General features: G+C 40.5%; 2 protein-coding genes across 2 annotated transcripts; both read right to left on the bottom strand.

Annotated features, from left to right (window-relative positions):
- Window positions 1-7,996: 7,996 nt before the first annotated feature.
- On the bottom strand, window positions 7,997-12,479 carry linc.pou2af1 (lnc RNA pou2af1). Its single transcript, XM_076082013.1, has 5 exons — window positions 12,473-12,479; window positions 10,559-10,659; window positions 10,264-10,306; window positions 9,107-9,408; window positions 7,997-8,478 (listed from the first exon to the last, which is right to left on the bottom strand). Exons 1-5 carry the CDS (start codon window positions 12,477-12,479, stop codon window positions 8,125-8,127), a joined length of 807 nt encoding a protein of 268 aa, XP_075938128.1. The 3' UTR covers window positions 7,997-8,124.
- Window positions 12,480-16,533: 4,054 nt separating this feature from the next.
- On the bottom strand, window positions 16,534-24,145 carry pou2af2 (POU class 2 homeobox associating factor 2). Its single transcript, XM_076082012.1, has 4 exons — window positions 23,984-24,145; window positions 18,723-18,762; window positions 17,841-18,142; window positions 16,534-16,965 (listed from the first exon to the last, which is right to left on the bottom strand). The coding sequence occupies exons 1-4, from the start codon at window positions 24,143-24,145 to the stop codon at window positions 16,534-16,536; spliced, it is 936 nt and encodes a 311-aa protein (XP_075938127.1).
- Between the last annotated feature and the right edge of the window lie 962 nt (window positions 24,146-25,107).

Raw genomic sequence — 25,107 nt, 5'->3', positions numbered from 1 at the left:
CTAACTAAGTATTTCATCATCTTTACTAAACCTAACTAAGTATTTCATCATCTTTACTAAACCTAACTAAGTATTTCATCATCTTTACTAAACCTAACTAAGTATTTCATCATCTTTACTAAACCTAACTAAGTATTTCACCATCTTTATTAAACCTAACTAAGTATTTCATCATCTTTACTAAACCTAACTAAGTATTTCACCATCTTTATTAAACCTAACTAAGTATTTCACCATCTTTATTAAACCTAACTAAGTATTTCATCATCTTTACTAAACCTAACTAAGTATTTCATCATCTTTACTAAACCTAACTAAGTATTTCATCATCTTTATTAAACCTAACTAAGTATTTCACCATCTTTATTAAACCTAAGTATTTCATCATCTTTACTAAACCTAACTAAGTATTTCATCATCTTTATTAAACCTAACTAAGTATTTCATCATCTTTACTAAACCTAACTAAGTATTTCATCATCTTTATTAAACCTAACTAAGTATTTCACCATCTTTATTAAACCTAAGTATTTCATCATCTTTACTAAACCTAACTAAGTATTTCATCATCTTTACTAAACCTAACTAAGTATTTCATCATCTTTATTAAACCTAACTAAGTATTTGATCATCTTTATTAAACCTAACTAAGTATTTCACCATCTTTATTAAACCTAACTAAGTATTTCATCATCTTTACTAAACCTAACTAAGTATTTCATCATCTTTACTAAACCTAACTAAGTATTTCATCATCTTTACTAAACCTAACTAAGTATTTCATCATCTTTATTAAACCTAACTAAGTATTTCACCATCTTTACTAAACCTAACTAAGTATTTCACCATCTTTACTAAACCTAACTAAGTATTTCATCATCTTTACTAAACCTAACTAAGTATTTCATCATCTTTACTAAACCTAACTAAGTATTTCATCATCTTTATTAAACCTAACTAAGTATTTCACCATCTTTACTAAACCTAACTAAGTATTTCATCATCTTTACTAAACCTAACTAAGTATTTCATCATCTTTATTAAACCTAACTAAGTATTTCATCATCTTTACTAAACCTAACTAAGTATTTCATCATCTTTACTAAACCTAACTAAGTATTTCATCATCTTTATTAAACCTAACTAAGTATTTCACCATCTTTATTAAACCTAACTAAGTATTTCATCATCTTTACTAAACCTAACTAAGTATTTCACCATCTTTATTAAACCTAACTAAGTATTTCACCATCTTTACTAAACCTAACTAAGTATTTCATCATCTTTACTAAACCTAACTAAGTATTTCATCATCTTTACTAAACCTAACTAAGTATTTCATCATCTTTATTAAACCTAACTAAGTATTTCACCATCTTTACTAAACCTAACTAAGTATTTCACCATCTTTACTAAACCTAACTAAGTATTTCATCATCTTTACTAAACCTAACTAAGTATTTCATCATCTTTACTAAACCTAACTAAGTATTTCATCATCTTTATTAAACCTAACTAAGTATTTCACCATCTTTATTAAACCTAACTAAGTATTTCATCATCTTTACTAAACCTAACTAAGTATTTCATCATCTTTATTAAACCTAACTAAGTATTTCACCATCTTTATTAAACCTAACTAAGTATTTCATCATCTTTACTAAACCTAACTAAGTATTTCACCATCTTTATTAAACCTAACTAAGTATTTCATCATCTTTACTAAACTTAACTAAGTATTTGATCATCTTTATTAAACCTAACTAAGTATTTCATCATCTTTACTAAACCTAACTAAGTATTTCATCATCTTTACTAAACCTAACTAAGTATTTCATCATCTTTACTAAACCTAACTAAGTATTTCATCATCTTTATTAAACCTAACTAAGTATTTCACCATCTTTATTAAACCTAACTAAGTATTTCATCATCTTTACTAAACTTAACTAAGTATTTCATCATCTTTATTAAACCTAACTAAGTATTTCACCATCTTTACTAAACCTAACTAAGTATTTCACCATCTTTACTAAACCTAACTAAGTATTTCATCATCTTTACTAAACCTAACTAAGTATTTCATCATCTTTACTAAACCTAACTAAGTATTTCATCATCTTTATTAAACCTAACTAAGTATTTCACCATCTTTATTAAACCTAACTAAGTATTTCATCATCTTTACTAAACCTAACTAAGTATTTCATCATCTTTATTAAACCTAACTAAGTATTTCATCATCTTTATTAAACCTAACTAAGTATTTCACCATCTTTATTAAACCTAACTAAGTATTTCACCATCTTTACTAAACCTAACTAAGTATTTCATCATCTTTACTAAACCTAACTAAGTATTTCATCATCTTTACTAAACCTAACTAAGTATTTCATCATCTTTATTAAACCTAACTAAGTATTTCACCATCTTTACTAAACCTAACTAAGTATTTCATCATCTTTACTAAACCTAACTAAGTATTTCATCATCTTTATTAAACCTAACTAAGTATTTCACCATCTTTATTAAACCTAACTAAGTATTTCATCATCTTTACTAAACCTAACTAAGTATTTCACCATCTTTATTAAACCTAACTAAATATTTTATCATCTTTATTAAACCTAACTAAGTATTTCACCATCTTTACTAAACCTAACTAAGTATTTCATCATCTTTACTAAACCTAACTAAGTATTTCATCATCTTTACTAAACCTAACTAAGTATTTCACCATCTTTATTAAACCTAACTAAGTATTTCACCATCTTTACTAAACCTAACTAAGTATTTCACCATCTTTACTAAACCTAACTAAGTATTTCACCATCTTTACTAAACCTAACTAAGTATTTCATCATCTTTACTAAACCTAACTAAGTATTTCATCATCTTTACTAAACCTAACTAAGTATTTCACCATCTTTATTAAACCTAACTAAGTATTTCACCATCTTTACTAAACCTAACTAAGTATTTCACCATCTTTACTAAACCTAACTAAGTATTTCACCATCTTTACTAAACCTAACTAAGTATTTCACCATCTTTACTAAACCTAACTAAGTATTTCATCATCTTTACTAAACCTAACTAAGTATTTCACCATCTTTATTAAACCTAACTAAGTATTTCACCATCTTTACTAAACCTAACTAAGTATTTCATCATCTTTACTAAACCTAACTAAGTATTTCACCATCTTTATTAAACCTAACTAAGTATTTCATCATCTTTATTAAACCTAACTAAGTATTTCACTATCTTTATTAAACCTAACTAAGTATTTCACTATCTTTATTAAACCTAACTAAGTATTTCATCATCTTTACTAAACCTAACTAAGTATTTCACCATCTTTATTAAACCTAACTAAGTATTTCACCATCTTTATTAAACCTAACTAAGTATTTCACTATCTTTACTAAACCTAACTAAGTATTTCACTATCTTTACTAAACCTAACTAAGTATTTCACTATCTTTACTAAACCTAACTAAGTAGATGAAAGTATATTATAAAAAGGCCGTATTCATGTATTGAGGGAAGATGTACACGTGTTTCTGGACTTGTATCAGGATACGTTGGAAACATTCTCCAGATGCAGAACAGACAAACAGAGCTTTGATGAACTGGAGTCCGTTTGAATCACTTCCTTGGAGCGTTTTATGAGAGCGGACTAACCTCCTTCACAAATATAGAGCCTGCACTATCTCACTGCAGGGGAGTTCACCCTCCACTCACCTTTTGTTTGATGTGTTAACAGGACGTTTTCACAGCGTTCTGTTATCAGGCCTGGGTGTGTGTTGGGAAACGTGAATGAACGTGAACAGCCCTTGATTTACTCAATAAAGATATGAATACACACAGGTGACAGGTCAACTTATCAGCTGTTACGAAATACAGAGTTGTTATTTACACTGTTCACTATCCACCTCTCTCTTCAGGCCTGATAACGTTTTATTTAGGTTATTTATTCCGTTTCATATCTGTCCGATCCAACAATAGGAGGATTGTTCTGCTGGCACCCATTTTTGGGATTCAATGGAAAAAGAATTGATCCTGTTGCTTAGATATTAACGAGGACAAAGGATGTGATTCAATATATCTGATCATAAAACTTCAAAGGAGTCTGATGAAGGTCAACAGCTTGAACATTACTGTAAATTCCAGAGTGTAGAGTGTGAACTGTGCTCTGTGACTACAGTAGTAATGCTGCAGCTTCACAGCGGAGGAAGGTTGTTGTAGATTGTACGATTTTGGAAAAAAAGCATGTGTTTGATCAAACGACTGATGAGTAATCCGTCATTTCATGAGTGGAATAGTCTTTCAACACAAGTTATTTAAAGTCACTGTGAGGAACTTTTATCTGGTTCTGAACCAGTCTCAGTGTAGTCCTGATCCTCTATATGAACCAGTCTCAGTGTAGTCCTGATCCTCTATCAGACCTCCATCAGTAAAGAGACCATCAGAGAGAAGATGGTCTGTTTCTATAGAGCTCAGACTCCAGCAGAGACCGGTCCACCGTGGACAGACTCAGATCCTCCATTACACCGTGAGTTAATCCACCCACTCGTGTGGCTTATTTCACGGTTAGTGGGTCATTTCTATGAGTGCTTCCCGTCTCTACAGTTGCTGTTTTTAGGACTTCTTGTCCGTGTTGTCGGTTTTAAAAGTTAAGCATCAAAGTTCATTCTTGTCCTCTTTTAACATCTTCTCTACTTTAAGAAGCTTGTTACATAGTAACTACAAGTTAGCACAGTATGTTGACTTTGCACTCGTACAATAATACACACACAGCTCCTGCAGATTACCACATGAAATTAAATCCTATTGAGGAGCTCTTGCCGAGGCCACACTGATCAGGTGCTGCCAAGCCTCTGCAGGGGGATTTCCACATGTGCTGGTTCAGCAGCAGCGTGACGGTAACTTCACCAACAGGATCCAAGGAAAACAAGCTGCACACACACACAAATATATACGCACACCGATTCCCTCGGTGTTGAACTTGACAACACTGCATCCAGTTTCAGGAGTGTGAGCCAGAGAGGACAACTTTTTAAGATTTCTGATTTCCTGTTTTGTTTTTTGACTGAACAGGCTTTGTTGGCACTTTTAGATAGTTGAATAAAACTTGTGTTCCAGTTTTCATAACTTGATTCAACTTGCCGTTTTAATAGTACAAGACGCCAGGGGAAACATATTTCACATACTTTATATGTCTGATAATGAGTGGTGGTTTAAAGGCCCACGGCCAAGTTTCATACTACAACATGCCGCGAGAGGAGCTGGCTGTGTGTCTCTGAGTTCATTTTAATGTGTTTACACACATAGAATCTGATCATGAGATATCAATAGTGTATAATTCAGTGAACACATTAAGAGTAAAGATCAGGATTTACACTGAACTGTACGAAGACAGTGTTCAGAAAAAGTCAGCCAAAAGAAAGCAAAGCTATCTCTCTTTGAACCACTTGACTTAGAATTTAAGATTATGAACTTTAATTTAAACCAAAATATCTTAATGGAACAAAAACTTTCGCCACTAATCGAACAGTAAGAATTGAATAAGCAATTGACTAGTTATAAGTTATAGTTATAAGACACACTTAAAAAAGTGTTCCTTTAACTCAATACAAAGGTATTTATTATGAGGCCTTATGGGACCCCCCCCCCCCCCCCCCCCTTAGGTTTAGACAGACATGTTTATGTGTCAGCTTGGATAAGGATCAAGCTTTCCCACAGGTGAAGTGTTATCTGTGCAACCACTTAATGAAAACACTGCTCTTGCTCAAGACTGTGGAAGACAGATGTCACTTTCTTCTTCTTCTGCGTTTATAAGAACAACAGTGGGAGGATGAGCACCTCATGGCAACTAACACACACCTGAGAAGCTTCTGGAAGAGTTGTGACGCAGCGGAAAAAACAAACACCTGCAGCGTTCATTTCACTCTCCATTTCAAATGATGATTACAAACCACGTCACAACATGCAGATGATTGACTGACGCTCCTTATAGCTGCCTGCACTGCAGGAGGAGGAGGAGGAGGAGGAAGGTGTACTCTGACGTCTCGCCTCCCTAATCTAGTTACTGCCTGAGGAAAGAAGCTGCTCTGAGGTCTGATGGCGGCGGATGCATCTGTATCTCTTTCCCAGATGGCAGCAGGGTCAGCGGGTCGTTACTTTGGGCTCTGCGCAGGCGCCTCACGTCACCAATCTCACTGATGCGTAATAGATGGTTCCCAGCGACGTTCTTCCTCTCGTGCTGAGCCGTGCACATACAACGCCAGTTCACCATGTTTCCTGTGGGGCTTTGATTTGTTTTTGTAGTTTGTCCAATGAGAACCATTTATCGCCAAGCTTGCAAATGTATTTATTGTTTGCATCACTAAAGCACATTATAATCTGTAATAGTCTTTGAATGAGGACGTATCAAGTATTTTTACAATGTTTTTCTAAACCCATGTATTCTATTGATTGGTTTAATCTATGAATCCTCATCAGGGCCCCTGAGGTCTGAGAGATAACCGACATGGAGACACACGGTGATACAACTTCAGTAATTCCCATCAGACACCTGAAGGGGTTCAGCATGTGTGTGTGTGTGTGTGTGTGTGTGTGTGTGTTATGTTTCAGGTGGACCACATCTTCATGCTGTGGTCGGTTAGGAGTCACATTCCGCTCCTTTCACCTTTATCGCCTCAGAGCTCTGATCCTGTCTCCGTGTGGCTGGTAGCTGGCTCTAGTGCAGGTGAGAGCAGCATAAAGCTGCACCTCTCATCGGGTTTAGACATGTTTAAGGTTCAGCGTGGGTCATTATCAAGATATATTTATAGTGTTTCCGATGAAGACCATGGATCTCCAAACGTCATGACTTTAGAAAAAAAAATTGATAAACTGAAAGATTACATTTTTCTTTATAGGTTGATATTTATTTGGGATTATCTGACAAATGAATTGGCACAAAACTGATAAAACAGCTGTTTTTATTAACTCACAGGAAGTCTGTTTTTGGGAGACCTGTTTGCAACCTGTTTGCTCGTCTGCAGCAAAACATCTTCATTGTCATCGCAGCGTCACGATTCTCAGCTCCGTTCACAAAGAAACTTCATTTAAACATCAGAACATTCAGATCGTCTTTCTCACTTCTCAGAATTATTCAACAATGTCTGAGAATCTTTTACTCATTCAGATGCAGGAAAGAACTGTTGCAAACATTTAAATGCATCTTGAACTGAAGTAGTAACCGAGTTACTTCTATACGGAAGAAACTTTCCAGCTGTTTCTTCCTCACTTCACCTTCGTCTTGAAAGCATTTTATTGTAGCGTCAGCACTTCAGCAGCATTGATTCCTTCAGAAGCTTCCTCGTCATAACTTTCATTTAGATTTAGTTTTACGCTTTTCTACGTTCCATGACACCCGTCACATTCACACGAGTTAAAGAAAGACGAATACGTGTCCGTAGTTACGCAGATGACACTCGTTTACTTTACCATTTCACCTGGAGATACACTTTGCTGAATGAAATAGAAATCACAGTAATGTATCTTAAGTATTTAACTAAACGTGTATGTGGAACACAGTTCGTCATGTCAGCATGATTCTAGTTGAATCAGCTCTCAGTGCACTTTCCCTCTCTACAGGCTGAATCCTCTCCTCCCTGTTTGCACTTTTCTTTGATAGATTTACAGTGAATGAAATGACCTGACGCTCACAAACATGGAAGATAACGGAGTCGGTTCGTGAACCTGCTGGACCTGATCCTGCTGGACCTGATCCTGATGGACCTGATCCTGATGGACCTGATCCTGATGGACTCGACCCAAGAGACATAAGAAACTAATCAATTTATATAAACTATACTCGTCTGTTTTACGACTCCATAAAAGATAAATGGATTTTAAACACATTTTTTATTTAGTACAGCAACAAGTTATTTGTGTATGAAAATAAATCTTAGTAAAAAAATCATTAATACAAAAAGATGGGCTCTCCATCCATTCAGCATTCATCATGTTCATTCCACCAAGAGCAGAACGCCGGTCAGAGCACAGAGGGAAACGCAAAGCGGAAGAATATTTACAAAAAGCAAAAAGCAAAAAGCGCCACCGAAGGTCTCATCATAGAACATTGTAGCACATCTCAGAGCTCATCTGGGAGTCCCTCCTAAAATAGTTCTCCTCCACGGGACAGGCGTACGGATAGTCTGCGGGGGGGTAGTAAGGTGCATAGTCGGGGGCTGAGAAGCTCTCCTGCTGGACCGGCCAGCAGCGGGGCGAGCAGAGGCAGTCCTGGAGGCTGCAGTGCTGGTAGTGGAAGTGCTCGGAGGGGAGGCCGCGGTAGCCGGACTCCATCCTGGTGGGGGAGTCGTAGCAGGAGGAGGAGGAGGAGGAGGAGAAAGAGTCCTGCGGCGAGTAGCTGCTGTGATCCGTGGGGTTGCAGAGCTTCAGAGGCTCCGGTGAGGAGCAGGGAGCCTGGAGGAGAAGAAGACCACCGTTAGTGGATGTTAGGAATGCGTCATGTGATGGACATCAGAGTGACACCAGCTCCACAGGGACGCCTGAGCGCTGCTTTTGTTTTAGTTTTTTAGTGTGAATTATTGATTTATTGTGCTGCTGAAATACTAATGTTCCTCTAGAGGCGTGTATATACTTATTTAATGCATTTTATGAAATGATTTTGTTACAGCAAAGCTTGTTATTATAAACTACTGTTGCACTTTTTTATCAAGCAGAAAAATAGCTCTGATTACAAACAACACAACATAGTTGCAGCTGGAGTGAAGCCCAACACATGCAGCGCTCTGCTGAGGAGCCAAACCTGCATTCAGACACTTCACTCTCCTGAGGAGTGAGAAGTGATTTATTACTGTGAGACCAGAACCAGAGGACTGAAAAACACTCTCCACTCGGCTAACATCCTGGTTACAAAACCGACTTTTTTTTCCAATAATAGTGGAATGATTATAGAGGCGACGCATGCGCAAACGTATATCCGAAGAGACCCTGTATATATATAAGGTTATCAATCTATTATCTTTCTGCATGCACAACGAACGAGATCTCTTTTCGGAGGTCGGTTGGTGTCAGTGGGGAGACCTACCATCCCATGGCCACAGTAGTCCGCATCAGAGGAGAGTCCATGGCGGCAGGGCAGCGGGAAGGCGGGAGGCGGGGGCAGGCACGCGCTGTACCCGCTGCCGGTGTTGTTGTTGTTGTTGTTGTTGTTGTTGTTGACAGCGTAGCCGTTGCTGGGCAACATCATGTCCCCGAACTGCTGCTGGATGTCGTTGAAGGAGCTCCCCAACATCTGGGTGTTGCACGAGCCGTCCAGCTGGAAGGCTCGCGCTCCACAGCTGCTCGTGTCCGCCGGTGGAACAACTGGAGGAGGGGCCACATAGCGACCTGACGGAATGAAATGGACAAATTACAATAAATATATCCAAAAAGTATCGAAAAGAAGGGGAAATATGCGACACGGGCACGCGGGTTCAACATTACGAGTCTATAATGTGTATCAAGCAACACATCGGCTGCATTCAAAGGTTTGGAAATAGACCCGCTCAGGATTTATGCTGCATTTCAAAATGAAAGGTGGTCTCTCGGCCTGTAATACATCCACCGCCATAGAGAGAATACTTGGGTAAAAAGGGGAGAGCGCATTGAGAGCAGCTAGTCTCTGTATGGCGGCGGACCACAGGAAGACATTTAAATAGGCCTATAAGTTCAGAGTGATGTCATGAAACATCACCAACACATTTGAATGTAGCCTCGGTTTATAAGAGCGGACCTGAGCTGCAGGAATGGAGCTTTCAATGGTCGACACTAGAATTGCATTCCAGTAGACTTGTCTGAGCAGCAGGTCATGACTCTGGGGCTCTCACGTGAGGATTGTGTTCCTGGGGAGGGGAGGGGGGAGGGGGGGGGGGGGGCTGAGCTGTAGGCGACTCCAGGACTTTTACTTTTTCTTCTTCACATTGTGTTGCACGTGGACCCTCTGCTGTGGGTGTTGCTGCTGCCAGTGCGGATTATTTTTTCCAACAGTTTACTAAACAACAGGATTGATAGTTGTGGTTATGATGTTTAAATGTTTTTATTCTTTGAATCTTTGCAAACTGCAAGCAAACATTGACTTAAATCTGCCAAGTGTGCATCAGTGCAGGTTGATGGGCTGTGGTTGATGTTAGGTTGGATTCAAATGCTTTAAGGTTTATTCTACGTCAGACTGGACTTTGATTGTTGTTGCTGCTGTAAACTTACCTGTAAAAGTGGACGCGCAAAGATCCTGAAGCTCCGAGCAAACCTGAGATATCTGTTCACCAGGAAGAAGAGGAGGAGGAGGAGGAGGAGGAAGAGGGAGAAACACAAGATTATTAATATTTCTTCAGAATAGGAGATATTGTTTTCCTTGCAAACGTGCGTGTCTGTGTTTGTGGTTCGTGTCTTAGTTGAGTGTTTTCCACAGGGAGAGCTGGAAATCATTTACAGCGACAGTTTATAGCTTGGCTCTTCTCCTGAAAGGGCAGTTAGGGTGTACTGTAGGGGGGGGGGTTACCGTTTTAGCTTTTCTGCTGTTGTCCTCGCGGGCTCTGAGCCTCTGCAGCAGCTCTTTGACTGTGGTCCTCACCCGGACGCCCTGGTACACCCTCGGCTTGTCTGCGTGGGGAGGACAGCATCACTCATGTTTACTAAACACTCACCGTTTGGAGAGCAGACAATACACTGACTCCTCTCCCCCTCCTCCCACCCCCTCCTCTCCTCCTCCCTCAGTTTAAACCCACATTAAGTTTTTCTTCACTCAAAGAATAAAATGTGAAACATTTATTTTGTCTCCCTAAATAAAACGCAACCTCTCAATGAACTCATGATGTGAACTTGTTGTCTCTAATACACTATTGAATGTAATGTTTTGTGCTGTACAAAGTTGGAAACTTTATATTAAACGTGTTGTATTAAACAATTTACTGTAGTTTTGTCTGTGTTCAGCGCGTAAATGTCAAAGTTGTGTCCGGATCCGCGGTGCGTAAAAAGTGCGTTATATCAGCGGTCAGTGCGCCGCCGTGGCTCCGGGTCTTTTTCCCCTCCGCGTGTGCCGAGTCCACTGCCCCCCGAGGAGCTTCCCTCTTTACGGCACCACACGGCTCAGCGCTTCCTACTGCGCCGTCAGCAGCCCGTTCTGCGCTCCGCAGACCCCCCCCCCCCCCCAACACGCCGAGACCAGGAACTAAGGACTGCGGCACGAAACGCGCTCCCGTAAGTATATTTATTGATTCATGATCATGTTCGGAAAGATTCTCGTTGAAACGGTGAACCCGGATCGATCTAGAAGGGTCGGAATACGCGTCGGATCGTTCGGTAAAGTTGGATAAAGGCGCAGCGTAAAACGCACGAACAGAGAGCGAAAAGAGTCCGTGAACCGATCGGTGACGAAACGTTTTAGCTGTTTTAACTTGTTGATCGGAGCTTCAGTTGTGCAACAAAGTAAAGTACCGGGTAAAAGCAGCGCTGCGGCTAATCCACCAAAAATACTTTCTAAGTTTTATGCATTTCGGCTCCACGTTACCGGCGTCCGGTCGCCTCCTAACCGCTGAGCTCGTGCTTCAGATTGGTCGGATTGTTGGTGATACTGACGGGACATTTGTGTTTACAATTCAAACTCAAGCTCTTCTCCAATTTGCCTTTATTCAAATCAGCCTGCCCCCGTCTGCGTTACTGTGACATTCGGAGGAATAATTGTCCGTATTATTGCTGGAGGTGAATCTGAATGAATGAACCCACAGAGAACGCCTCGCACAGGTTGCACGTAATTTAGGCCTAAAGGCGTACATTTAAAAAACACATCAGGAGTGGCGAGTCGTTTCTGGAAGAAGAAAAAAAAACGAGGGGCTGCGAAACATCATCTGATAAATATTCATAGCGCTAAATGCTTCTTCATGATTTGTCTTAAATGTGGCAAATAGAAGGGCAAAAGTACACGGCAGAGACATCCCACTCTAACGCGGTAACGTCCTGTTTACGCACGAGCAGCACGAGCACAGAGAGAGAACGTTCAGTCATTCATGTTTTAATAAAAACGCTCTTCTGGTGTCATAATGTGTAAAAATCGAACATATTATCAAATCATAAAAGTCGGTAAATGTGTTTAGGACAGTTTGGTTGGAACAGAAAGACTAAGCAGGTGGAGGTAAAGTAGAAAGAGTAATGACGTAAAGGTTCATTTAACAGTTATTCATCTCATATTTTATTTTGAATGTGTGATTAAAATAAACATAAATAGGAGATTAATAAATAAAAAAAGCTCTACTCTGTTTTGCTTATTAATGTTGCCACTAAACATGCCCCCTCTTTGTCTCTCCTTCTCCTTTTCTTTTCTTCTTCTTTCTCTTTTTCTGTCTTAACAGGACTAAATGCCACAAAAGGGAAGAAAAAGATTTCCAGATGAAGAACCCCGCAGTGGAAAGAAACTCACCAGACATGATGGCTGAGGTGGGGAGAGCTTCCCTCCAGTAGCAGACCTGTGGGACTCCACAACGTCCTTTTTTCCTGCCTCAGCTAAATGGCCAAGAACGAAATTTGTGCAAAAGTCTCCAAAAATCTCAATACAAATGTCCCACAGCAGAGCCAGAGCATACAACAATATAGTAATATAGCTGGGGACATATTAGTTTGAGATTTTCTGCCTCCATGCCTACTATTTAAAACCCCTAGAACTCAATGATTTGACAATGATTTGATTGCGCGTTACTTTCAATTTGAATATTCAGAGGCAAGAGAGTTTTATGGATTTTTCGTTAAAAATCAGCCCGCATGCTCATCTAATAAGCACCACTTTAATGTAATATATATCTATTTTACACTTTGACTATTGAGAAAGCACACTTTTATTAATTTTATCCTCCTTTTGCAATATCAGAGCCACACACCCCCTCATTAAGCTCCACAGGACTTGGTGCTCCGTGTGCGCCACTTTTAACACGCACCGCACTGTTTGCGTCTGCGATCACGCATCTGCTGCGGTAAAATCTGCCCGCTGAGGCATCTGCAAACATATCTTTAAGCTTTAATTTAGAGAAAAACAGAGAAAAGTGGCAGAGAAGTGGGCGTGGCAAAGGGCAGTAGCCATCTTTGGCATCGCAGGCCTCCAGCTCTGAGCTCAGTCACCTGCTGCTGTTCAGCTCCCGATACTTTATATTAAATATGAATATTTTAAAGATCATTTAATGCACAATAAGTTGTTTTATTCCCGGTGAAGAATCCACAGTTTTTATATTTACAATATATATTCTTATCTCAGAACCAAATCACTTCCGTCCAAGTTTACTGCAGCTGATTGAAGATGAATATTATTAATATCATAATATCATTTATCTTAAATTCATTTACAGAAGGTTGAATCGAGAAGTTTAGTAGCTTTTTTTCTGAGCATCAAGATGTGAATAATGATGCTCTGGACTTATTATAAATAACAATAACAATAATAAATGATCATTATTATTATTATTGTTAGTAGTAGTATTATCTATTTTCATATTATTATAGTCCATGTATGACTTATATCATTACAACTACATGATGACTACTATTATTATAATAATTATGATTATTAGTAGTAGTTTTAACCTATTATAGGTATTATTATTATAGGCATATTTATTATCATGACTATAATAAAAATAATCATAAAATAATAATAATATGAATTATTATTAGTAGTAGCATATTATTATTGTTTTAGGCCCAGTAGATATCATAACTATATTATTAATATTACTATAACTACATGATGACTATTATTACTATTATTGGTAGTATAATTACCAGTAGTGTTGGTAGTAGTAGTCACAGTAGTAGTAGTAGTAGCGGTGGTATAGTAGTAGTATTTCCACTATTTAAATAAAATGTTGGAATTTGACCAATGTCACATGTTTGTGTTTCATATTTTCCTTTTTGGTGATTTAAAACACTTTTCATAAAGTTCCCTCTTCCTCTGTCCTCTGTCCTCCCTCCTCTGTCCTCCCACCTCTCTCCTCTCTCCTCTGTCCTCTGTCCTCTCTCCTCTGTCCTCCCTCCTCTCTCCTCTCTCCTCTCTCCTCTCTCCTCTGTCCTCCCTCCTCTGTCCTCCCACCTCTCTCCTCTGTCCTCTGTCCTCTCTCCTCTGTCCTCTCTCCTCCCTCCTCTGTCCTCTGTCCTCTCTCCTCCCTCCTCTGTCCTCTGTCCTCTCTCCTCCCTCCTCTGTCCTCTGTCCTCCCTCCTCTGTCCTCCCACCTCTCTCCTCTCTCCTCTCTCCTCTGTCCTCTGTCCTCTGTCCTCTCTCCTCCCTCCTCTCTCCTCTGTCCTCTCTCCTCCCTCCTCTCTCCCGTGGCTCCTCTCGTTCTTCTTCAGCGGTGATGTTTTGTCGCCACCTGGTGGTCAGAAGTCAGAACTTCTTCCTCAGCGCTGATGATTCATGCAGGTTATGTTTAACAACTTCTGACCAATATTAAAGTTTTCAACGACTTTCATTCCTGATCAAGAACGAAACACATTTCAAACACACTTTTGGAATATATATATATACATATATATATATATATATATATATGTATACATATATATATATATATACATATATACATATATGTATATATATATATATATATATACATATATACATATATACATATATATATACATATATACATATATATATATATATATATATATATATATATATATATACACACACATATATACGTACATAAATACACTGTGTACACTCTTAATATATTTGTATTACATCTTGTATCATTTATAATTAAACCATTTTATGATGCTGAACATGTTTATTGTGGTATTAAAACGTATTAACCTCTAATAACAGATGAGTAAATGATGCACTCACATCTGGAAGAAGAGTTTTCTGTCTGAAGTTACAAGATGTGTGAACGAATGGTTGTCCATTTTGATAAGATGAAGCATTAAAAACTGTTTGATTTATGTCTTTTGTCTTTGTTTTGGATGCTAAAGACCTTTTATTTACTCAAAGAAAACATTAAACATGAAAAATGTCCGTTTATCAATTAAAAGCTACAGTTTAGTGAGTAATGATGTGTTAAAAGCTTTTATTAGTAGTTCATGAGGTGGTTTTAAATCATACGAAGGTTAACACGTGTTACCAGCAGAGAGCAGAACAGGATGTTATTTGACGCCATGTTTTCTATAAAAGTGTCTTTCCTCAGACGAGACACTGATCCTGGAGCTGTTCATGGTCACGCTTGTGTCTTGTTTTCTGCAGTAGGTTTCTGTAGTCAAACAGGAAGTCATCATCACGGGTTCCCTCCACAAGCAGCCAATAGGATTGTTCCATTTGATTTTAGATTATTACAGAAAATAAACAAACGTTTATGATTCTTCCAGGTTTAGTTCATCAAGATAATCTTCACTGATGAACGAGGAGGCAGGACAAGGAGACAGGGCGAGGAGTTAGGACAAGGACACAGGACGAGGAGACAGGACGAGGAGACAGGGCGAGGAGTTAGGACAAGGACACAGGACAAGGAGACAGGGCGAGGAGACAGGGCGAGGAGTTAGGACAAGGACACAGGACGAGGAGACAGGGCGAGGAGTTAGGACAAGGACACAGGACGAGGAGACAGGACGAGGAGACAGGGCGAGGAGTTAGAACAAGGACACAGGACAAGGAGACAGGGCGAGGAGTTAGAACAAGGACACAGGACGAGGAGACAGGACGAGGAGACAGGAAGAGGCGTCAGGACAAGGAGACAGAAGGAGAGGACAGAAGGAGGAGACAGGACGAGGAGTCGGGACAAGGAGTCGGGACGAGGAGACAGAAGGAGGAGACGGGACGAGGAGTCGGGACAAGGAGACAGGACGAGGAGACAGAAGGAGGAGTCGGGACGAGGAGTGGGGACGAGGAGACAGAACGAGGAGATAGATGGAGGAGTCAGGACAAGGAGTCAGGACAAGGAGTCAGGACGAGGAGTTTGATTAGATTGATTAGATGTCAGACATGTCAGCTTTTTACTTTACACTCTAAACATCATAAAGTTCACTGAAGATTATCTTGATGAACTAAATCTGGAAGAATCATAAATGTTTGTTTGACACAGAGATTATTTTCTGAATATCAGCCTCACAACCAATTTGAAATCTCGTACGTTTATTTTCACGTAAACACAAACATGAGGATATAACTGCTGTACATATTTCACTAAATCATCATTTATATTGTTTTCAAATTAGTTCAAGCTGAAAAACCCTGAAACTGCAGAAGTTAAAATTTCATGACAGAGACGCCCCTAAACTATTTGACCAACTTAAAAACATCAACACAAATATTCTTTAGTTTTTAACGTTAAGGCTTATGGTTTATGTTTTTATTGTAACAAAGAAGAAGGAATCTCCCGTCAGATCAAGAACTCTCTCTATCAGAACTCTTCATAAATGCATGAAATTGTCCGATCACTTTTCCGTTCTGCAGAGTTCTTGTTGAGTTCATTGTTTAATAGTCTGTGAAAAGCTCCCCTGGAGTCAGTAGGCCCTCCTGATCTCGTAGGGAGACCAGGAGCTCACCCCGTCCTCTTTGGCCCAGGAGGGGTGAGCCTCGCCGCCGGGGGGGAGGCCGGCGTGGCCGTCGGCCGCCTCCTCCGTCACCATCTTGGTCACCAGGTCGCTGATGGGGGTGCTCATGTAGGACGGGCAGGGGAAGGAGGCGGAGGGCACCGGGTAGGAGCCACTGGTGGTCAGAGGGTGGTAGTGGGCTTCCTCCAGGGGGTGCAGGGTGTAGGGCTGGCTCCCGGGGCCCATGGAGGAGCCCCGGCCTGGGGAACGGTACTGGGAGGGGCTCCCCGGGGGATCTGGGCTGGGCATGGAGGGCGGGACGCTGACGGAGGCCAGGCCGTCCGAACACAGAGCCTCCACCTGGGACACCGGCTCCGGAACCGACTGCTCCCACGAGTCTCTCTGAGGCAGGAAGAGAAAACAGGAGACAATCCAGTCAGTCCTCTGGGAAGCATCCATCACCAGGTACTGCTCACATACATGCTCTGTGCTTCTGTGATGGCACGAGGACAATTATATTTGAACTTGTATCCTCATACAACAGTTCGGATGATATCTTACAAAAAGTTACTCCTCATGTTTTATGCATTTTCCTACGAAAGTCTAATCTTCTGTCTTCACAGGAAACAACTTTGTTACGTTTAGGTAATAAAACTACGTAGTTACGTTCAGGAAAAGATCGTAGTTTGTGTTAAAATAACTACAGAAGTGCCGTAAAAAAAATACGCAATTTACGTGACGAATAAATCGATCACTCTTCCTCCTGATTTAATAAATGAACATCGTGCTTAAGAAGAACCAGACGGCAACCTGAATGCTGAAATGTCTTAAAGCTGCATTCTCTCTAATGTCCATCAGGGGGCGACTCATATCTGGACTGAGGAGGAGTGACATAGAGACACCGTATACGTCTCTGGTAGAGACCTGTCAATCACAGTAGCCCCGCCCTAAAGCATTCCCTGCTTTATGGTCTGTTTGACTCTAAATGGACCATAATGTACTAAATGAACATCATGCTGTATTGAAGAAGACTTGAAACTAGAGATTGAGACCATAAACTCATGTTTACAATGTTTACTGAGGTAATAAATCAAGAGAGAAGTAGAGTCATTTTCTCATAGACTTCTATACAACCAGAGGAGTCGCCCCCTGGTGGACACTAGAGAGAACGCAGCTTTAACACATGAAGCTTTGGCTTCTCTTTTCATGCATTAGGTTTAAAGGGTTTCTGGATTCATGACTATGATGAACCTCCACACAGAGGGACTCCATCTTACCAGAAATAGATGCGAGGACTCTCCCCCGTAGGGCGGCAGCAGGGACGAGAGGGCCGACGACGGCAGGAAGGATCCTCCGGAGCTGGAGAAGGCGGCGCTGCGGTAATCGCCGAAGGTCTCTGGGTAGTAGCTGTCGATGAAGGAGGAGTAGCTGGTCATGGAGGACGGCTCGCAGCCCAGAGGTTTACCGCCCAGCGAGGGCGAGTAGACGTCGGGGGAGAACTGCTTGGTGGACGGGCAGAAGTCTGAGTCCGAGATGAAGGGACGCCTCATGCCGTAGTAGCTGGGCAGCATGTGAGACCCTGCAGAGAACAACATGAAGACATGAAGGCCAATAATAATAATAATAATAATAACAACTTTATTTATACACGGCACTTTTACAAACAGAGTTTACAAAGTGTTTTGAGAGACGAAACAAAGAAAAGCAATAAAAGAACAGAAAGCTCAACAGTGAGGTCCATCAGAACACTCATCAAACAGTACAATACATGAAACAATCAACACAAGAACTATAGTTTAATATAATAATAAATATGATATAATAATAAATATGATATAATAATGAATAAATATAATTATGTTATGTATAGCATCTTAAAAACAGTTTAGAAAGTGGGCCGACAAAAGCAAGACAAACTAAGGAAGAAATAAAACTAATAATATCAATAATAAAATAAATCAGTAAAAAGATGACATCACATGACAGCCGGTCTGAAGCAACTTAGAAGAGGAAGAGATGAAAACCTCGGTGACTTTTCACTCCTCACATTCTTGCAAATTTGCTGACGACTCCGTCAAAAGTCAAACTTGGATGCTCTGGTATTAATGATAGCGATGCTGAAAGTGCTGATGGAGCATGTGTTAGTGTTTGAGGCTCACCTGACATCTGGACGAACGAGGGTGGAGTGGGCGATCCTCCCTGTGACACAGAGACGAGACTTTAAACTGGACGGCATTTGAAATAGAGCGACAGAAATATTAGAAGAAGAAGAAGAAGAAGAAGGGATTGAAACAGACACACAGGTCATATAAAACAAAAGAACAATATTTTTTCATTCCATCAAGAAGACATATTTCAGCTGTCTTGTCATTTCATTCATATTTTCGCCTAATTCAGTCTGACATCTGTTTCTTATTTGCAGATATCAGGTGGACGACAGAGAAATGTGCTAAAAGCCCAAAATCCTGTCACGACAACGTCAACCTGTGCAGACAAGGATCTGCAGCATTAAGACGGTTTGTATTGTGTTTAAAGGAGCAGAGTGGAGGATGTGAGGACATCTAGTGGTGAAGTTGCAGATTGCACCCAAACTGAACACGCCTCTTTCAGAGGGCATCCATCCCATAATAACAAAGGAGGTCACAGTTTAAACTCTGAGGCTCACCCTGCCGCACTGTCGCCAGCTTTGTCAGAGAACTACGGTGGCCTTCAGGTAACGTAAAATGTCAAAGTCTCAGTCTGGAGCCAATGTTTGGTTTGACCCTTCTGAGCTTCTGTAGAAACATGACGGAGCAACATGGTGGACTCCGTGAAGAAGACCTGCTCCCAGCGTAGATATGAAGGACTCACTCCAAGCTAACCAAGAACAAACTATTCTTATCTTCCGTCTTCACCTCTACAGATATTTTCTAAAGTGGATATTGTCCTCTACGTTTTAACGGAGATATTTAGTAAAACAAAGGCTGGGTGGACAGGACTTTATTTTAAAACGTAGAATAAAATATCTGCTTTAGTTTCAGATCATTATAAACCAATGAAAACATTGTAAATGTAATTATTCTGCTAATATCTCCCCTTAAATCAAACACACTGTTCCTTTAACACAGTTTCATCAGACACGAGGACTCCTTTAATATCAGATGGTGTTTGAAGGTTCAGGCTGATGATGGTTCCTGCCTCCATATGTTTGGAAGGTCTGGCAGCTCAATATGAGTTACAAGCCACTAGTCTGTTAGTCTGCATCTCCTCTTATCTAAAATATATTTGATATATAACGATTGATGCATCAGCTTGTGCATCCGTGTGTTTCTCTTTGAGAAGGCAGAGCGGTGCCGGGACACACAGACTGTTGTTTGCATACTGCTAACATGAAAGAGTTGATATCAAGCCCGCGTTGGCCGGGTGGCAAACAAATTCTGAGGGTTGAATTTGAATGTGATTTGCGAGCGCCAAGACTTCCTCATGTGGCCGAGGGACGGCTCAGTGCATCTCTGAAGGCTGCGTATGGAAAGCAGCTCGCTCCGGCTCACACAGTCAGGCCGTGTGTGTGTGTGTGTGTGTGTGTGGACGAGGAGGAGGAGGGTAATGATGAAGGACCTATCCACATTATTTCACAGAAGAGTTCTTCCTTCTTATGTAAACATTCTGCACACATGCACTTATTGTTGGTGAGAATATTCCCGTATTATGTAAACAGTTTCATGTTCCTCTCTTGTTGCTTTATATACTTCATATCTATCATGTTCTGGTGTTTGAACTTAAGGACTTTATGTTTTAAAGAACCCTGTTTTTGTTTTTGTATTCATATTTCTTATTTCTTCACAGTTTGCTGAAGCATCACGATTATTAAAGCGTGGTTGTTTCTGTGCTTGTGAGTTCTTCGTTATCTGTGAACAGTTTGACCCAAAGACACAAAGTCCCTTCAGAATAAAGCGCTGAGCATCACACGGCTCTGTTTCTCACAGTGTCATTCATGCAACAGCAGCGTGTTTGGACACAGAGGAGCAGAGGAGCAACCAAGTGAAAGGAGGTGAGATCTTTATGTTCTCTCCGTGTTCCAACACGAGGAAAGCGACTCTGTGGTCAGAGTTTGCTCTTCAATCTCAAAGGCCTTTTATTCCGGAGATAAAGGACGCGGACGGCTTCAGTTACTGTGTCTGAGCATCACCAGCTCTGTCATTCATAAACATACAAGTAAAGCTCACATGAGACGGTGCTGAGGTGCAGAACAGATAACTGCCTGTGTGAAATGAGAAGTTTCTTCAGAATAAAACTACTTTATATACTAACCATAAGAACCCAACACCAGATCTATTACATTGAGACGATCCATTACACACTTAACAACGTATCTTACCAACAGTTACTCCTCACTTTTCATGTGTTTTCCTACGAAAGCCTTCACGTGAATACAGTCTTTTCAAAATAAAGCTCCGTCTTCACAGGAAACAACTTAGTTAGGTTTAGGAAAAGATCCTCGATTGGGACAAAATAACTACGTCAGTGAGTTAGTGAAGTACGCAAGTTACGTGATAAATAAATCAACGTCGACAAACAGCACTCAAATATGACTAAAACCACCGAGTGTATTCAACTGAATCTGTGTTTCATTGTTCATCAATTCAATTTTACATTTCTAATTCTGGTCTCGCTTTAATCCCGGATTCTTTCATTTGTTCTACAAATGTTGCTTTATTGTGAAAATACCTTAAAGGGCCAGTGCATAGGATCTATACGCATAAATGTAATGTACTATTCATAACTATGTGTTCATTAGTGTATGATCACTTGAAACTAAGAATGGTTGTGTTGTCATTCATCTAGAATGAGTTGTTTGTATCTGCAGAGGGAGCAGGTCCTCCTCATGGAGCCACCATGTTGCTACAGAAGCCCAGAAGGGACAAACCAAACAGAGTCTTTTGTGTTTCTACGTTAACTGAAGGCGACCGTACTTCTCCGACACACTCTTTAAATACACACTTGACACTTTAATAACATACTTGTTTCAACATACTCTTTGTTTGTTTGTTTATCATATTTAATTGTTAATTTACATATTTTCTATTTTTAAATTGTATCTTTTCGTATTGCACCATTTTTATTGTCACGCACCAATCGCCGTTAAATAAACCGTTCCTGTTCCTGATCCTGATTCACGTGTGAAACCCAGAGCTCCTGAAGTCCTGTTATTATGGGATGGATGGCCTCTGAGATGGCGTTACCATGGTTGCTTTTGTCTTGGAAAGGGAGGAGTCAGAGGGGGGGGGGGGGGGGGGGTATTCAGTCAATTGCAATTTAAAACGTCACCACTAGATGTCACTAAATCCTACACACTGTCCCTTTAAGTGGGACACTTTGAAGTTAACGTTGCACTTTTCACAGCATAGATGGAAAGTCAACTGTCATCTGTAAGAGAAGGGTGCAACATCGTCATCACAACAGTTGGAGGTTGTTTAGTCCAGTTTGGACAAAGTCTTCGGCTTTTAAACCAATCATTTCTGCTATATAAATATATATATATAAATACTCACAATTTTGCAAAACAACATAGAAATGTAGCGCAGACCGGCTCTTAAACAAACAACGCACGATTTAAAAGATACGATTCACATTATTCCAGTTTTTCTAAATGTCACATGAAAAGACCAAAACCAAGAGTGAGTCAGCCTGTTCATCAATACTTCTACTCAGAGACTCGCTCCTACCAAAAGAATAAATCATTTAAAGCAGCCAGAATCGTTGCTCAGCTTGCAGTAAAGAGAGCGTCTGTTGGGACTATTCTCCTCTGTGGGTTCAGTGAGTAATCGCTGAATGTGGCTTTAGATAAACTACAGTGTGTGTTCATGGAAATGAAGGAACAACGCTGTGGCTCACTGATTAAAACACTGACTGTGTATGTAGTCATGGGGACGGCACCTCATTGGTTTGTGGACTGATGTTTTGAAACCTCCAGTTCGGCAATTATACTGTCGCCATCTTGGATTACGGCTGTTACCATGTTGTTGTTTTGTTCGCAACCGATAAACAGAAGTGACCATATATGGACTGAGGAGGAATGACGTAGAGACGCGTCTCTGGTAGAGACCTGTCAATCACTGTGTAGCCCCGCCCCTAAAGCATCCCCTAAAGCATCCCCTCACTCAACAGAACCAGAGGTTACAAATTCTCTCGTTCTGCTTCTCGCTACGAGTTTTGGGGTCAAAGTTGAAGCCGTTTTGGTGATTTTTACAGAAGCAATTTCTGCAGTTTTAGCTTTCGGAAATCAATGGACCTCTATAGCACGGAGGAATAAGACGCAAACACACGCAACACTTGTCCGTATCATTGGTTTTGGTCTTTTTTATGAAGTTTGAAGAATATTACCAGACCTCATCCATAACGCTCCAGAATGTTTAGTATAAAATGCTAAACCGGGCCTGAGCTCTAATTAAGGGATAAAGAAGACACTTCACTGACGCTAAACTCCACCACCATGTGTGTTTTCATCTCTCGGTGTGTGTGAATAAAACATCCATCTGTCTCCAGCACAGCCAAGAACTACTGCTGTCCTCCCACTCGAGGCGTCCAGGCCCCTCGCTCCACTGTGCACGCTGCAGAAACATCTCATGCGAAGCGTCGCAGTGGAGAATCCTTTGTTGTCATGCGACGGTATCTAGTCCTCACACGACCGCCTCCACTCGTTAGGGGCGGCCTGCGTATCTACAGAGTGGACAAACAGTGAATGCGTCCTGTAAAGCCTTTTGACAGGCGGTTTGTGGACAGAAATGAAAGGCCGGTCCTGCTCGTGCATGCAGACGTCTAAAGCCAGATTTCTCCGACTACGTGTGTGTGAGTGTGTGAGTGTGTGTGTGTGTGAGTGTGTACGTGTGTGTGGGTGAGTGTTTCTGAGGCAACAATAGGAGGCTTGTCTGCGGCCGGTACGCGGCGGAGAACAATGTCAAGCTGGCAGGTGTGCGTGGATCAAACTTTGCATAGGCAGCCTCCTTCACTGCCCCTTTCTCTGCCTCTCTGTGCTACCTGTCCACCTCAGTCCCACCGGGGGGGGATCATCATCGCCATTGCAAGCATTGTGTCTCTTTTGTGTCTCTGCTCTTTGTGTGACCTTCTCTCTCTGCACACACATCGTGCTCAGCTATTTACAGATTGGCTTTGCCTCGAGGGGGAGTAGAGAGACAAGAGGAGGGAGGGAGATGGGGGAGATGGGGGAGGTACAGGTGGTCAAACCCTGCATCGTTGGTCCACACAAAACAAGCCAAAATGTAAACAAGGAGAGGAGAGTTTTTTAAAAGGCGACCTCTTAATTGTGCCACCAGCAGAATGTCAACTGTGGCTGTTTGGTTGTTTGGTTATGGGAGAGAGATGAAGTTGGGGGAGGGGGAGACGGGGGAGACGGGACAAAAGCAGAGGAGGTTGTTCTTACGTTGTATCGAGGCCCGTTTGTCTGCCGGGATCTCTTCTCTGCCAGCAGGTCTTTGACGGTGTGCTTGACTCGGACGCCCTGGTACACTCTCTTAGAATATTCTAGACGGAGCAAAAACAAACAGTTTTCCACAAGTGATACAAACTTCACACAAATTTTCATCCACAAATGTGTGTTGATTTGAATGTTTCACAGTTGTATTCATATTGGGGGTGAATGGGGATCGCTTTGTGTAAATGTCATGGAAATCGCCTTCGGTTTGGTCGATGCAAATGAACGGAGCCCGGAATAAAAAAAGAGCAGATTTTTCTGCAAAACGTCACAGTGACGGAGGAGGACCGGGGGACCGACCAGAGACCGACCAGAGACCGACCAGAGGACCGGGGGACCGAGGTGGTCACCGAGGAGTTAAATACGATGCGTGCAGCGGTTCGTTACATTAGCTCTTCTCTGCAAATCTCAAAATGTGTGGCGGAGTGTGATTTCGGGGGACATTCCTGGGAAGCATGAGACTCAATGAAGATGCAAACCTTATTTATGCAAACGGGGTATTGATGCAACAAAATTTTATGTAAAAGATGTGAACTTTTTAAATGTGATATTTTAGATAAGACCCAACTCTGCTCGACCAATGACAAGTCTCGAAAATAGGAAATGTTCTTCGGATTATGTCAAATAAAAGGAAAGATTTATAAATATATATATCAATATATATATTTATATAAATATTTCTATATATAAATATATATCTATAAATATATATATTTATATATATATATACGGCATATCTTGCACTTTGCATACACTAAACATCCTGTCATTATTAATAATTAAATAAATGTTACGATATGAATTGTTAACAAGCATATGATAAGATACAAGTGGTTGATATTAAAGCATCTTTGGAACATAAACACAGATTCATGAGTTAAACAGAGACGATGTTTACAGACGACTACTCTGTTTGTTGTTGTTGTTGTTGACACGTTTGTTACATCATTAACACTAAATGAACTTGTTTATTATTGGGAGAAAAGGAAACTAAACACAGACAGAATATGAATTACAATGTCACACACACACACACACACACACACACACACACACACACACACAAAGATCCA

This window comes from Anarhichas minor, unplaced genomic scaffold, assembly GCF_050575085.1.
Source record: "Anarhichas minor isolate MPS153535 unplaced genomic scaffold, ASM5057508v1 ptg000088l, whole genome shotgun sequence".
Classification (NCBI taxonomy): domain Eukaryota; kingdom Metazoa; phylum Chordata; class Actinopteri; order Perciformes; family Anarhichadidae; genus Anarhichas; species Anarhichas minor.
Note: the sequence above shows the minus strand (reverse complement) of the source record. Positions and strands in the feature narration are given on the sequence as shown.